At 34.4% G+C, this 14,104-nt stretch overlaps 1 protein-coding gene across 1 annotated transcript; it reads left to right on the forward strand.

Annotated features, from left to right (window-relative positions):
- Nucleotides 1-12,904: 12,904 nt before the first annotated feature.
- On the forward strand, nt 12,905-13,330 carry LOC123671228 (ATP synthase subunit d, mitochondrial-like). Its single transcript, XM_045604961.1, has one exon. The coding sequence runs from the start codon at nt 12,905-12,907 to the stop codon at nt 13,328-13,330; it is 426 nt and encodes a 141-aa protein (XP_045460917.1).
- Nucleotides 13,331-14,104: the final 774 nt, after the last annotated feature.

The following is a 14,104-nucleotide window of genomic DNA, read 5'->3' on the forward strand; positions in this document are numbered from 1 at the left end:
ATTCCTGAATAGTTGAGGATAATGTATTTTGAGGTCATGTTCTGCCGATGAAGAACTAATTCTGAAAAAAACTAACTATCAGATATTAAGATTCCAATAACAGAATATAGGTTCATGCACAAGGTTGTAGTTTTTAATCGAGAAATTTGGTTTCGTCAAAAAGTTATTATGAAAAATTGAATAGGGTAGAATGTTTCAATCCATTCAGCGATTGTAACAAAATGAAAAAATTCAAAGGTAGCATCTTAAATAAGAATTATTTTTTTCCCTTTGTTGAAAGCATATAGTTTTCCAATGAAAGGCTTAGTAGCTTTTGTTTATATGACACAACCCCCTTTATTGTTCGACAATAATTCACTCCTTAAAAATTTTCGAACGATAACGATATGGTACGAACAACAAGACCATTCAAGAGAATTAATTTCTTGCCTTTGGAAACAATATGTCCGAATAATTGTAAATAAAAAAAAATCATTAACTATAGATATACATATACCTAAGGCTCCATATTTTAAATTTTTTTATAGGTATGAATTATAGCTGAAAATATAAATTACTACGAATTGTCTGGTCATGGCCGATATAATATAGACGAATATTCTTAGTTTTTTTTCCACAATAAAAAAAACTTTCTAACCAAGAGAGCTAGAGAATTAAATTTTCAGGGTACATTCATGGACATAATATGAGCATTCGAAATGTTACTCCATAATTTGCACATAGATGTGAAGTGACAATTAGATACAAGCTTCATGTCAAATTTCATGTAATAAGAATTACGAAAAATAAAAAAAAAAAAATATGAAGAATTTCGTGTTGATAGTGCTATCAGAATCATAGAAAATTCCAGCAGAATATTTGAAAAAACACTAATATTTCAGTGACAACAGATCCATCATGTTGCGATTTTGCAAGTGAATATAAAATAACAATTTCAAGCTTTAGGCAAAATTTTGTTATGATCGCGTCATCGGAATCAAAGAAAATTCAAGAAGAAAATCGAGATTTTGTGTGCTCGTTCATTGACACGTCAATTGCATCCTTGAAGGACACTTACATACCTATATACCAACATTTATGTGGTATCCAAGGGTATAATTGGCGCATTAATGACGAGCGCTCAAAAGATCCTGACTTCACTTCGGTATTATTTTAGATGTATTTCAATGACTTCTGCCAAACATAGTACGACAATTTATTTCAATATTGTTACGTTGATCTGTTATAATGTTTTTGGCCTATATCTCGAAGGAAAAGTTATGCTTGCATAAACTCTACAAAAGAAGCTAAAAAACATTTCAAATTACGAAAAGTGTGAACTGAACTATTTAAACACTAATTTTCATAACAGGAAATCGAATATAAGTGGCAGTTAGTTTTTCGTTCTGCATCATTATTTACGTAAGATCTGATTAATTGTCACTCATTTGTTATAATTAACGTATCATAGTTCACAATCAATTTTGATGAGCTATTTCTCCTCAATCCGTGAGAAAATTCACTGAACTACTTTATTTCGATTTCAGTAGCAAATGGGAACCATTTTTTTGCCTTGTCGATAGTCTGCATTCAAGGTTTGTTACGTAAGCCACGCTATCGTTAGCTCTTTGATTTTTGTGTACTTTCACTTTCAAGATACGCTTGTTTTTACAGTATGGTCAGTAATGGTTTCTTGCGTGTATGAAAGATGTTTAAATGGACAGTTTTTGCCATCTATTTAGCATGTGTAGTAAGTATTTTATATGTAGGGTATTATTCGATATGTTCTTCTCTTGTAACAATTGTAATTCGCACAGTAGCGTTAGATCTGAACGGTTTTCCAATAAGAGGTTTCATTTTGAATTGTCCGCTCTCTGGCCAGTTGTCACCTTTGAAGCTGTCACATTTTGATATTTAATAAGTTTAACTACGGCATTACTAAAAATCTCGCTAAAAATAGAACGATTCATGCTTCAAGAATACAATGACATTATTAAAATTCCCACAGTTTGAAAAACTAAAGCACTTTTGGGTAGTCGTGAAGCACCTTCATATTGAAACTGCTGACAAAATTTGAGCTGTTGGGACAAGTTAGTGATATGAAGAATCGGAACTGTGAGCGTTGCTCAAGAAAAACTGAAAATATTTCTGCTGTAGCCTGTTGTGTTGACGAAAACCCATGTTGGTCGATTGCTCATCGATCTTACGCTATCGATCTATGATTATTAGTTTATTATGGACGGAATTGGAAGATATCGAAGTGGACGACGCTTATTGTGAATAAGATGGCACTAAGTGTCACAAAAGCAACGAAGCAATCGCAATTCTTCAAAAAAAGTTTATTGTCCATGTTCTATCTCGTAGAAATATCACATTGGCTATGAGATCTTAACACTTTTTCCATCAGAGGCCCTGTGAAAGATAATTCAATACTAGATATATAGCTGCAGACGGTACAGCAGTTAGAACAGCTCTGACTGCGGGGCACAATAGACCTTAAGATCGTAGTGCCGTTGACAGTAACAAGTATCTAATCAATCATACACACCTGATTGTAATAGTTATTCTCAAGTCAAGTATTTATTTAGTACTTGAATCATATCAAGCTACTTGATTTTTAGCAGAGCTTTATTGTGTAGTGTCACATCGATAAGAAATGGTGAAATGAGAAGAAACCTTGCAAGAAAACACTTTAATTTATAAAACTTATTATAAAAAAAACCGAAAATATCAACTTTTCTGAAATAGAAACATAAATTAAATGACTATAAGTCATAACAAAATAAAAAATAATAAAAAAATAAACTTTCTTGATATTGGGAAACCTCCAAGCTTTGTTTGATTTCATAATTTTCCATCAAGGATCTAAGACACATGAAGCATGTTTTAGATTCGTCGCCTAACCTATTGCGGGTTTTTGTAACTGCAAGAGCAGTTCTGGAAAATTGTCTTTCAACAACAGCTGAAGATGCTGGCGTTGATAAAAAATCCTTGGTCATTTTGGCCAAGTTTGGAAAGATATTTCTGAAACTACCTAATCTTCCAATAGATTTTATAGAAATGTGAGAAAACTACTAATACTGGCGAATGCTTCAGTCTCTCGGTGCTCGAGGATTCCTCTTATTCTAAGCGCGCCCGAGATTGCAAAGATTTATGCCGTGTGATGCTTGCTTATTAAGCTCAAGTAATATCAAGTAGCTTGATATCAAGTCAAGCAATAAATATCTAAAATCAAGTCAAGCTCAAGTATGTAATTATTCACGAGCTTGATTTTTAAATCAAGTAGTTGGTTAAAATGTCAAGCTGCTTGGCTTGATGAATCCCTACACCTAATACTTTTAAATAACAACTCAGTAGTTAGCTCTGAAATAACGTCAATAACCTCTCAAAACCAATAAGATAATTCATAAAAACATTAACAGCACCGTTCTAAATCAAGATTGAAACAAGAGCCTATACAAGATGCCTATCGGATACATAAAATATCAACGGGTCAATTAGGTACCGGCATCTTGCCTCTCTCATCCCCTAGACAGGTAGCCCGTGTCAATGATAAATGTGGTTCTTTTTCAATTTGCGATCCGCGTAGGCTTCCAACGAAATTTGGAACCCTTCGCCACCCATAAATTTTCGGGTTCGAGAACCTCCGCCTAATGAAAACAAACATTTGCATCGGCCCATGATCAAACGCAGCTGGGCAATATTTTATATTTCTATTTGGGAGATCCTATCCGAGGAAAACATGATAGGTGGCAAATTCTTGAGAAACTGAAACCGACGAACAGGTGGATCGCTGAAGTTTGAGCTTGGCTTGTGCTGCTTTGCAATTATGGCGCTATGTCTTCATTAACGTTAGGTTATTAATTGCGGTTTTGCCATTTTAGACGTGGCTATTCAGCTTGTCTTGTGAATGAATATGTTAAATGCGCCGACACGTTTGTTGTCGGGACTACTCGTCATTTTTGATGATTTCTTGAATAATTTCGCCTTATTTAGAACACGATCTTAAAGTTCATGTTTTGGTGTTAATCTCTCCAAATTTGGTTGTATGCTGAACATTACAGAGAGGGTTGGCCAATTGTTGGTTATGGTAATATTCAAGACTTGCCCCTGAATTACAGAAAGTAGAGAAAGATTTGTGATTACTTTTAGTTTATAAGATTTGTATCTTTGATTTCAAAAATTTTGCTTGCATTTAAGACTATCTTGAACAACTTTAGTTTTGTGTCTGTCGGTCTGGGTGTCCGTAAGTTTTTGTAATAGCCTTCACTTTAAACTTTTTCAATTTCATCCGATTACAATGAAATTTGATGAATGTCATTTTGGGTAAGAAGCTAATATTCAACCAGCACCTGGACTACGCGGTTCGAAAGGGTAAAACTGTCATAGCCACCAGTTCTATTGATGAGATGTGGGAGATGAGCACAACTCTCACCAATAAGAGCGATCAAATTACCACGCTGCAGCCTGTGAACTATTTCGAGCAATGAAAGTGACCAAATCGACATAGACTATTTCGATAGACATATAGCATACTGGAGTTAATTCAAGGACTATTCAGGACTGGTAAGATAATAAATTTCCCGCTCCCTACTTCATTTCTGGAAACTTGCATTGTTTTTCTCAGTTTACTGTCAGTAGAAAGCAAAAAGCATCCTCATGATGAATTCAGATGTCCAGAGATTTCTCGGAGTAATAGTAACTATCTCCACAAAAATCTCACATTAAAAGGGATCAAGTCTCTCCCTTCAAAATCTGAATATGAGTGAAATGATCGAAAAAATCTAGAGGAGCACTGACTTGGTGTTATGTGCTTTTAAGCATTCGTTCATTTATGCGCCAATTGAGTCTTTGGAGACTAAAGAACTTCTGACCTGAATATACAGGATGGACATTTGAGAACGAAACAGACGAGATAACAGGCGAAATAAACTCATTTCGAATTTTTGATTCGAAGGGGACAACTTTTCAGATCAAATTCACATCCCTATTGTTTCATCCCTTAGAGTTATCACCCCAACTCCTAAATTTCGAATAGGGAAGATGGGGTAAGTGATACCTCACTTAAAAAATATTTCTGTCCTGAGTTCAGCATATTGATATTTTTCTCATTTAATCCATTAGTTTTCAAAACATAGTTAGTTTATCCGATCAATAATAATATTTTTATTTTAGGATCAGTAAAAGAAGACAATTTCAAAAGACATCTTCCGAGAATTTTCGATCAACATGGATAATTGCTGAAACACTCAACTTAAATTTTGAATATCTCGATTAAATGAAAAAAATTAATATGCTGAACTCAGGATAGAAAGAGCTTTCAAATGAGGTATCAGGTATCAAAATTTAAAGGAAAACTAGATGCACAAATGGCATTTGACATGACTTTTTCCACAGTAACAGATTATTCTGCATACACATATCTTACAAAACATACTACATGTTATATATTATGCATACATAATAAATATGTACGTATTAATCGAAGGTAGTGTAATTTTTAGTGGCAACAGCTGTCATGTTTTGCGCGTATGTGGTTGTAGGAAATAGAGAGGAAGAAAATAGTCGATATAAATTCATTTCATCTGTTTCGTTTTCAAAAGCCCACCCTGTTACCTGTATATACAATAATGAGATTTACCATCTCCTGATTATTTTCGATTTGAGTCATTATTTCACATAATACAGAGTGAACTTCAATCTATTCGTGCTAGGAAAATAAATATTGTGCAATATTGTGCATGAATAATCTATGATTCTTGCTGCTCTGAATGAAATAAAATTTTGCATCGAGTTTGAAGAGAAATTTTTTATTTCCGACTCTTATTTTCAGATTTTAGATTTTGCTATTCTCCACATTTCGCATTTATCGTGTTTTTTATCCATTCCAATAAAATAACGGTTTCTTAACCAACTTTTTTATGGTTTCTATCGGATTGTTTCTTGTCTGTTGCTTGCTTACGTACCATGCAACTTCTGTGGCATGTCTAATCTAATTATTTTATCAAGTTCACCCTATAAAGTCTTCTTCTTGGAGTTTTCCTCATTGTGCCATGTGCTTCCTGCATATGTTATTCTCGGAATTACTACCGTCTTTTAGCGACCCGAAATTGTAATAAATAAGACTGTATTCATGCTTTTGAGCAATTTATCAGATAATAATTTCGAGTCGTTAGATTCTTATAATGATAGTTTTGTAGCGCTCGTCATCGAACAGATCATTCGATCATTTCGTCACAATGTTTTTATTTTTCAAAATTTGAGCCTGGAATGGTCGCAAACGATAAGGCTCAACTCACTGATGAGTTGATTAGAATAGGATTTGAAAACATTTTTTGGTTGTAGGTCGCTAAGGCGATTTGTAACAATTTTTGAATAATTGAACTCAAAAAATTGTAAGTAGCTGGGACACACGGTATAATTTACCAAATGTTAAAACACCAAAAAACGACGCTTTTAACAGTATCTCATATTAATGATTGTTTACATCTTGATTATTCAGAATAGTGAAAATTATCCAGAACAACGTTTTGTATTGTTTAATAATGGAGAACGAATGAGATTTTTCAGAGGCTTCTATCGTCAAAACTAGCTATATGAAAACTTTTGCTTTTTGAACTTTTTGTTTCAATGACTGGGACTAACATATCAAAAATTCAGCACATTTGATAAATGTGCGGTGTCCTATAAGAAATTAATACATATCATCTTCAAATTTTGATGATGTAGAATATTGTTTTTCTCCGATTGACAGCAAATATTGATTTTGCAGACATATCAATCAGCAAAGTATTACTTTTCCCTCTTAGGCAATAAAGTACTTTCCTGCATAGGCAGCAAAGTGATTATTCACAATGCGAATAAAAAATTCGACATTTTCTGGCAACCAATATTTTTTCCCAACTTTCTTATTTCTGGAGGAGTAAGTACTTCTAAGTCGCTATCACTGTTTATAATAGTTATAAATATATGCGATATTTTTCCAAAAAACTGTCAGATATAAGTCGCTAACTATAATGATCATAGACATATAGATTTCCATAACATTAACAACCAACCATTCCATTCAATTTTCTTTGTAATTTATCACTACAGAAAAATTAAAAAGTTTGTGGGAATCATAATAATTCGCAAATACAAATAGCCTACCTATAACATTATAGAAAAAGGGAAGAAAAAATTATGTTTCACTAGGCAGCAAAGTAGATTGGCTGAATCCAAGCCTCTCTACGCTCGGCAATATGAACTATCAGCCACGGCAATCAATCTACTATTTTGCTGCCTAGAAAAACAAATAACTATTTTATTCATAAATTGAAATAATTAATTGTTGATGGCGCAATCGCTGATATCTGCAGAACTTTTTTGATCTATCAATAATAAAGCATAATTATAACAAATTTTCAACTTTCAGGGAAAGGAAATTAGTGAAAAAAACCGCTAGCTTTAAGCTAATAGTATTCGTGAATTCTAACGGAATTCAGGTTTGCTGAATGATGTGTCCACCTGCCCAAGCCTTTCTAGTATTTCACCTGTAGACAGACCAGCATTTTTCAGAAAAGTGGATAAATTTTTTTGTCTCTGAAAATGAAATCATAATGATGATTGCGCGATGGGATAGTGGCGGTGCGTGCGTGAAATTTCCTTAATGCCTGTTTCTGCACTGCTCTCTAATTAGTTCTGGGATTGGGGTAGTCCGTCTCTAATATTCTCTAAAATTCTGCTACACATATCACGAAACGGTAATTATAAACCTAATAAAAAATATAGACATGGCCATTTAAGGTCATTAGTCAATTTTGGAGGTTTCTGCTCCATTCCATCTCAGGACAGGACTTTGCAGAAGTCAAAGAGTAATAACATATACATTAAAAACAGAATGATTGTTCTTTATTGCTGGAAATGTATAGTTATGTGATGACAGATCAATACTGCTGATTCATATTTGAGAATATTAAGAGCTAGATTAATATACGCGTTTATCACATAATTTTTTCGGTAGACTTTATCACACATAATAAGGGAGTACCCTGGCTCAAAATTAGTGGAGGGCGGGGGAAACCATGTTAGTTCAGGTTATTATATACATTTTATAAAATAACAATAAGTTACCCTAATTTCATGATTTTCAATAGTTTGAGTATTCTTTTATTAATAAAATAGTTATTTCCAGAATTGTAAAGAATTCCTGCAACAAAATTTAAGAACGATCAATTTTTTGTTTCCAGGGGAGGAAGAACTCTACTGCACCCCCCCTCATTCTGCCCCTCACTGGGTACACCCATGACACATAATAAGGATTCAAAAATATCTGTAATTATCTTTATCAGTGTTGATATATTGGTTAAAAAGGACTATACAATTTTTTTGATCTCTGTGCTATGTTTCAACTACATAGGTAGGTATATTTACTGCCATAGTCAGGATAAAATAGAGAAGGATTGTACCTATGTTCTTAATACAGGGACAACAATGATAAAACTACGTTATCATAAAAATGATAGTTGAAAAGAGAATTACTTCAAAGGTAGAAGCTAAACATGAGTGGAGTCAATAGAAATTTTCAACTGTATTAATTTAGGTACTATCAGCAACAAGATAACCTTTTATTCTGAATGAAATTGTATTTCTATTCTTGTGCGCTCGTTCTCCGATCAGATCGCTCTATCATTTTGTCACAATGTCTATTTTTCCGATTTTTATGTCGGAAATACCATAAAGTCCGACTCACTGATGACAAATTTGTCCTTATGGTATTATGAAGTGCTGTTCAATGGGAATTTTGTTCTTAGTTCTAGTGAAATATTTTGTATGATAATAAAGTAATAACACACAATTCTGGTCCTTTTATCTCTGAGTAGTCATAAAATTTAGTTTGATTAGCCTTATGTGTAGGGTAATTTGAATTTTTATGTTGATAATTACACCATCAACAGAAAAATTCGATATTTTTCGCCTAAAATGTTTAGAAAAATGTATTACTTATACGAGCTTTGATTAAAGCCATGTTGAAAAAGTGATAAATCCAATATGAATAATTATAAAATTGTTAGTTTTCTGGAATATTGCAAAGGTATTTGAAAAGATTTTACTTCGACAAATGTTGGTCTTTTTCAAGAAGAAAATGAATTCGAGGAATAGCACTAGATTTGGTCAGGTCAAATTTAAAAGATCGAAAGCAGTGCGATGTTGAAACTGATGAAAGCAGCGAAATCCTTAATTCTGAAGAAAGTATTGTAAAGAGAGGAGTATCTACTATATCTTGGGATATTTCTTGTATATTGTATACACAAATTAATGACCTGATGATCGAAAGTTTTTTTAACAATATATCCAGAATACACATATTTGGTATTCCCAGAAAACGATCCAAAAAAATCAAAAATAAACATAAAACAAACACTGATGAGACTGGTTCAAGGATATCAGCTTGAATTATTGAATTTTGAAAAGATTTTCTTACACAGACGAAGCACTGGATGAATCGGATGGAATTGCCTGTAATAATATTTAAATTCAGCCCAAATCTGTGCCTGTGGTTAGTCTGCTGTGAGTTGACATCAATGCACGTCTAGACTGGAGGTGACATGTAGAAGAAGTAGCAAGATAACTGGCTATACTGAAAGTGCGCCATCGTTTCCATTTACTAGCCTCCATTATATACCTACTTTTCTAAACAAAATAACATAGAACTCTTTAATTGACAGAGCCTGTGGTAAATTTGGGTTGTTGTAGTTTTTCGGCTCAAGCATTTAACCGACATGTAGCTAAGTCCGGTCAGAACATAATATGAGCTTGAGAATGATTCTGGTATATGAAATTAAACAATTTTGTTAAGCAGTTGGGAATGTAACTCAAAGCACAACATCTCGGTGATTTGGCGTATATTTTGGACACATCTTCGTCTTACGTATTCTACAACTTTAACCTATCTTCAGTTCTTTAGAAACTGAATCCATGAAAACAACGTAACGCCGTGTTAGTTTTGCCAATAACTTTCCAATGGTGCTTTTGATTAACTGATTTGATGTATGCCCAGTCTAGGTCTTCCCCTTTTCGGAAGATTTGAACAGGATAAACCTACTCCACATTCTGCTATTGCACGATATATCGTTCTCCAAGAAACATTTTGATTTTCAATTTAGGCATCTGCTCAACTAAATTATTTACACTTTTTCTGAGCTTCAATTCAGAAGCCATCACGAAAATTTCGTAAAGTGAACTGGTATTAAAATGACAAATCATTGAATAACTGTTCTTTCCGAAGCCGACTCGACATTTTGAAATTTGAACAGTTGAACCGATACCGCACACTTTATTAGGAAAAGTAGCAGGAACACACTGTATAATTGACCAAATGTAACAACACAATGCTTTTAATAGTACCTATCTGATATTGGTGACTGTTCACACCTTGATTTCTGATAATAGTGATGATTATACAGGAAAACTAAGTCAGTTTTATTCAAAACTAGCCATTCCGGATTCATCACACCAGACAAAATGATTTTGGAAGGGATTCCAATAGAACTTTGCCCATCTATCAAGTTCCTTGGTGTTTATCTAGATGAAACATTAAATTGGACAAAACACATTGAAGAGGTATGCAAATCACTTTCAAGGATATGGTTCTCAATGAGGGTGATATCAGGTTATCTAAATTTTTCCACCATGAAAACGATATACTATGGAGTCTTCGAATCCAGAGTTCGATACGGCATATTATTTTATGGTTCCTCAAAAAAGCTGTATGATGTCATGGTTATGCAGAAAAGAATCTTGAGGATAATGCTGAAGCTGAAACCACTAGAGTCATGCAGAGGGAGGTTCAGGGATAATGGGATTCTGACAGTCCCAGCGGTCCATATTCAAGAATGCCTTTTGTTTCTCCATAACAATAGAAATGATTCCACTGAAGAAGCACCTAAAACACTTCATACTCGAAATCAAGAAATAGCATACCCAAAACATCGTCTCTCATCCACTGCAAAAAGTGCTCATTACTCCTGCATAAGGTACTTCAACAAGTTGCCTATACCATTAAGAAGAGGAACAAATTACAAGAGATTCAAAAAACAACTGTTCTCCCTTCTTCTGGAACTAGAACCATATACAATAGAAGAATTTTTGAGTTAAAAATTGTATCAAACAGATAATTTTGACGATATTTCGATTCAATGCTTTCACTTGTGAAATTTTGATTATGAAATAAATGGCATTTATTTATTTAACGTTTTGTATTGTTCAGCAATGGAGAACAAATGAGAGTTTTCAGGGGCCTCTAGCATCAAAACTTGCCTATAGAAAAATTTTTGCCTCCTTAACTTTTTGTCTGGAATGACTTGGACTATAACATATCAAAAATTCAGCCAATTCAACAGGGGACCACTTTCTCTAATAAAATGTGCGGTATTTTCGTGACAAAAAAATATTTAATAGCATTCCTTCTTGAATCCCCTTTAGCTCTAATCCGAACCTGTCCAATCGGCAGCTGTATAGACCAACTAGATCGTCCTATGTATTTGTCAAATTCGTATTACGAATGCGTATATCCTGAGGATGCGGTTCTTCCGTTGTTTTGCCCCGATATCTCGATTTCTTATGTTTTTGCACTAATTAACCCAACCCCGTCCATGGATAACTACCATAAACTGAACGCTGCGACTCCTAATTCTCCTTTTATTTCTTTCACGACGTTCCGATAACTCCAAAGGTGCACTCTGGGGTTATTAAAAATCGTTTTGGTTCTTCGGAAAGCTGGAGCAATGACATCGGCGCGGAACCCTGCGATTTCGGAGATGGCATGATCGATAGGGAATTTTAGGCTTCTGTTGTGGTTGTTGACGGTAAGGATGGTGTTCTGCTTGGGTTGTTAGTGTATCGGAATTTCATGGTGATTTGATTAGTAGGGCAATGGTATTGGCTGGAATTTTGTTCGTTTTAACAGGCCAATTGAAAGGTCCCCGGTCTACCGTAGTAAAACACATTTTATTGCCAAAATTCGATTTTATTATTCAACATTGCCTTTGAGGGTGATACAGCGATTATAGCGATCTTCCAACTTTTCGATACCATTTTTGTACTACGATTTGTCTTTCGCTTCAAAATAGGTCTCAGTTTCGGCGATTACTTCTTCATTGGCGCTAAATTTCTTTCCAGCGAGCATTCTTTCAAGGTCTGAGAATAGGAAAAAGTCGCTGGGGGCCAGATCTGGCGAATACGCTGGATGCTGAAGCAATTGGAAGTCCAATTCATAGAATTTTGCTATTTTTTTCATTGATTTGTGACATGGCGCATTGTCTTGACGAAACAGCATCTTTTTTTCTTCAAATGGGGCTGTTTTCTAACGATTTCATCCATTAAACGATTCAATAACGCTTTATATAAGAATCGCTGTCGATGGTCTAGCCCTTTTGGAGGTATGAATATTATACCTTGCGCATCCCAGAATACTGATGCCATAACCTTGCCAGCTGACGGTTGTGTTTTTCCTCGCTTCGGATTCGGTTCATCGAGTGCAGTCCACTCAGCTGACTGACGGTTGGACTCCGGAGTGAAATGATGGAGCCATATTTCATCCATTGTCATATATCGACGCAAAAATTTGTGTTTTTATACTTAAACAGCTTCAAACACTGCAGAATCATTAACACGTCGTTGCTCTTGATCGATTTTGAGCTCACGCGGCACCCATTTTGCACACAGCTTTCTCATGTACAAATATTCGAGAATGATATGATGTACACGTTCAGATGATATCTTCACAATGTCTGCTATCTCGAGCAACATCACTTTACGGTCATTCAAAATTATTTTGTGAATTTTTTTTATTTTTTCGTCGGTGACAGCCTCTTTTGGGCGTCCACTGCGTTTGCCGTCTTCGGTGCTCATTTCACCACGTTTAAACTCAGCTTACCAATCAATGATGGTTGATTTTCCTGGTGCAAATCCCGCTAAGTCTGATAGTTATTTGAGAAGGGCTTCAGCTTACCCAGAAAATCCACCAGTAATTGATTGGTCCCTTTATAAGTCAAAAGTTCCTGTACCAGGAATGGTCGAAGAGTTCCAGAAACAGTATAGTGCATTAAAAATACCCTACCCACCAGATACTGTTTCTTCACAAATTGATGCAGTAGAAAAAGAAATCAAGGCAGATATTGAGGCCTTCAAAAAGGAATCAAATGCAAATATTGCCCAATATCAAAAGGAATTGGACCATTTGAACAGCCTTATTCCATATAGTGAAATGACCATGGAAGATTTCAAAGATGCTCACCTAGATATTGCATTGGATACAATCAACAGACCAACTTTCTGGCCTCATGAATATCTATATGAATTAGTAACATAATACATATTATATCAATAGTAAATATTTCATTCTACAAAGTCTTGAAATAAACAATTCTTCTACAAAGTCTTGAAACTCTTCATGAAGCCAAAATTTTGCTTCAACTGTATTTTTTCCCTTCAAAAAGCAATATTGCCAACTCTCTTATTTCTGGAGCAGTATGTACTTCTAAATCGCTATAACTGTCCATAATTAAATATATCCGATATGTTTGCAAAAAACTGTTAGATATTTCATAAGTTGTCAAACTATTATTATTGAAATTTGAAATGATGATTTTCGTCTGAAAATATTTTATAAGACATATATATTGACATGACAGACAAATTTTTAGTTATTGAATAAAAATTATTATAATTATAAATATACGGGGAGATTTTCTTGAACCAGGACCCATTCTCCAAGCAATGATTTTTCGAAGCCCCAGGTGTACCATGATTGCTGCAGGCCCCAAATATTGGGGAATCATCTCCCAAAGAATTACTGATTGTTTTCCGCAAAAAATGATATTATGAAAATACAATGTTAAAATAACAACTTCTGGAGAATAAAATCGCTAGACACCCTGTATCAGAGGTGAATTTAATGTACTGATGAAGATCAAATTATCAGTTCAGATCGTAAAGTTCAAGAAATGAAAGCATACTGAAAGCAAATGACTGCTATAATGACAATTTGCGAAATATCGGAAAACTATAGGAAGTCACTTTGAGTGTAAAAGAGGTCTTTCTCTGCCTACATTGAAACGGGGAGTCAGTTGCACTATATGAAGCC

Source organism: Harmonia axyridis, chromosome 1 (genome assembly GCF_914767665.1).
Source record: "Harmonia axyridis chromosome 1, icHarAxyr1.1, whole genome shotgun sequence".
Classification (NCBI taxonomy): Eukaryota; Metazoa; Arthropoda; class Insecta; order Coleoptera; family Coccinellidae; genus Harmonia; species Harmonia axyridis.

What these genes read in the sequence shown, in the direction of transcription:
- LOC123671228 (XM_045604961.1), top strand. Translation starts at nt 12,905, where the DNA reads ATGGTTGATTTTCCTGGTGCAAATCCCGCTAAGTCTGATAGTTATTTG.